This window comes from Sinocyclocheilus grahami, unplaced genomic scaffold (genome assembly GCF_001515645.1).
Source record: "Sinocyclocheilus grahami isolate Dianchi unplaced genomic scaffold, SAMN03320097.WGS_v1.1 scaffold10428.1, whole genome shotgun sequence".
Taxonomy (NCBI): domain Eukaryota; kingdom Metazoa; phylum Chordata; class Actinopteri; order Cypriniformes; family Cyprinidae; genus Sinocyclocheilus; species Sinocyclocheilus grahami.
Window position 1 is genome coordinate 1 of NW_015513225.1, and position 2,534 is coordinate 2,534.

The 2,534-nt window shown below is 34.4% G+C and overlaps 2 protein-coding genes across 2 annotated transcripts in view; both read left to right on the forward strand.

Annotated features, from left to right (window-relative positions):
• Positions 1–137: 137 nt before the first annotated feature.
• Positions 138–1,549, forward strand: LOC107578476 (cytosolic phospholipase A2-like). The gene is made up of 3 exons (XM_016264428.1): positions 138–323; positions 620–777; positions 1,055–1,549. The coding sequence occupies exons 1-3, from the start codon at positions 164–166 to the stop codon at positions 1,190–1,192; spliced, it is 456 nt and encodes a 151-aa protein (XP_016119914.1). The 5' UTR covers positions 138–163; the 3' UTR covers positions 1,193–1,549.
• Positions 1,550–1,709: 160 nt separating this feature from the next.
• Positions 1,710–2,534, forward strand: part of LOC107578475 (actin-related protein 2/3 complex subunit 5-like) — a 5,503-nt gene continuing 4,678 nt past the window's right edge. The window contains exon 1 of the mRNA XM_016264427.1: positions 1,710–1,715. Within this exon, the coding sequence (XP_016119913.1) occupies positions 1,710–1,715 (6 nt within the window). The remainder of the gene's footprint in view (positions 1,716–2,534) is intronic.

Genomic DNA, 2,534 nt, shown 5'->3' on the forward strand with positions numbered 1-2,534 from the left:
AAACACATTTCATTACACCAAATACACAAAATAATGTTCTTTTTCCCAACATCATATGACCCCTTTAAAGAACCTTGTACATGCACAGACAATATGTATGACACAGGTTTTGTAAATGATTGTTCCTTTGTAGGAACTTCTGCTAGCTGAGAAATGGGCACGAATGAACAAACTTCCATTTCCCAAGATCGACCCAAAGGTGTTTGATCGGGAGGGGATGAAGGAGTGTTATGTATTTAAGCCCAAACAAGGAGAAAAGAACTGCCCTACTATTATCCATTTTGTCCTGGTCAATGTTGAATTCAGGACGATCAAAGCTCCAGGTGTGTGTTCTTTGTTTGTGTTTGTGTCTGTGTACTTAGGGATTTTTTTTTTATGAAAAAGTCAGCTCTGCATATGCAGATTTATAGTCAATTCCAACAAATTCAGGGAATTCTGTGAAGGGAAATTCAGGATTGTGTTTGACTCTTTGATGTGCTGGTTGATTTACATTCCTGTTTATGTAATGCATGAAGTGGGCATGATTCTTCATAAAGTATGAATCTTATATGCTTTGAAAAGTTCATTTTGATGTTTTAATAATAAGATGTTTTATACAAAAGTGTGGTGTATTTTACAGGGGTTCCACGTCAGACGGACAAAGAGAGAGAATTTGCAGACTTTGATATCTTCGATGACCCAGAGACACCCTACTCAACCTTCAATTTTCAGTATTCCAATCAAGCCTTCACCCAGCTACATGATCTTATGGAATTCAACACGCTTAACAACATTGAGGTCAGTTCAGCTCAGATACTTTCTGATTTATATGTTTTTTTATATTAGCATTCCACTTAAATTAGATTGATATTACTACTTTGTTCTCACAGTTTCAATGGGAAACAATATTTTAAAGAATAATGTTTGTAATGTATTACAATTAGGTGTAGCTGATATAATTTTTGTGTGGGTTTGTTCGAATCAGTTTCTGAATTCTCAATGTTTCTTTTGCTTCATGTTTAGGCTTGTTTATGCAAGTCAAGTTTTTAAATCCTTTATCATCATTATTATCTAGGTCATCAAAGAAGGCATAAAGGACAGTATCTTGTATAGGAAGGAGACTCCATCTCGCTGCTCTGCCTCTCTTTCTCTCAGTCAAGTACAAAACAAAAAACACCTGAAGAGGGTGTCCAAAGGACAAGCATGCCAATAAGTATGCAGAGTATGATGGCATTCTAGCCACAGGAAGTTTACAGATTCACACATCTCATCATGGAAACACTTTTTTAAAACTGAAAAACAACTCCACAAATTGTGAAACCAGATGATCTGGTTTGGTTCCCAGAACATTCTCATGTAGCCTTTTAATAATAAAAAGAGAAGTGGTGAGTGACGCAATGAAATTACCAGTTACAGCCTAATTGTTGACATTAGGTTGTGCAGGTGTTTTAGTTTTTCTAGAAATAAATTGTTGTGTGAACTTCTATTAAGATACATAATGTCTATTTAAAGTGCAGAGAGATTTACTTCTTGCCGTTAGTTCACCCAAAAAGACATTTTTGTTATCATTTACTCACCCATATGTAGTAATTTTTTTATTGTTCTGCAGAGCATAAAAATATTTTGAAGGTCACTGGGGTCCAAAAAACATTGACCTTCATTGTATAGACGAACAAACACTTTTCTAAATATAGTCTTTGGTGTTCTACAGAAGTCAGGTTTGGAAAAACATGAGGGTGAGCAAATGACAACAGAAGTGTCTTTTTTGGTTGAACTGTCCTATTCAATACAAAATTATCTTTTTTGATAATAATAATAATCAAAACAATCCCAAGGATGTGACCAAAAGCACCTTTGGGCTTTTGGTGTGTTTGTTTATGTTTTAATGGCAACTGCTAAAACAACATCATATGAGTCCTGATTTATGTTTTATGAACTGAGGGAGTGCCTCAACAAAAGGGCAACATCCTGAGGTACAAAACAAAACATGAAACCATGGCAATGTCACTGCTATCTTGCTTTAGTCAGTTGAAGGGGTGTTTATTTTAAGTTATCGCTAGGTAGTTTTTATTTTGAGCTGTATCATTTCCCTTTACCCTTAACAACTACTGTCCATTAGTATGTGAGTGAAAGGGAAAAGAAAAGTAGGCGTTTGTTAATCTTCAAACTAACACTTCGATATCAGGATGACATTATGCACCTTTTTTCACAAAGAACAATGGTAGATCATGAAGGTAGCACAAAAACAGACTTTATCAAATTGACTCCACTATACTTGCTGCAACAGTGAACTTGATATAAACTATTGAGTAATGGCTGTTTAAGATATAAATGTCATGCTTTTTGGCACTTTTTTGGGATTTATTGACAAGGTCATGAGCAGTTTGTGTATTCATTTAGTATTTATTTGTATAACCATGAATACTTATGTTAGAAGTGTATAATGTTTTATTACAAAGCGTTTGAATGCATTCTTTACACATAATATAACATCTTAAGATGGTGATGGAATAATAAATCAGGCTTTAAATATGTGAACAATTATTTATTGTCCT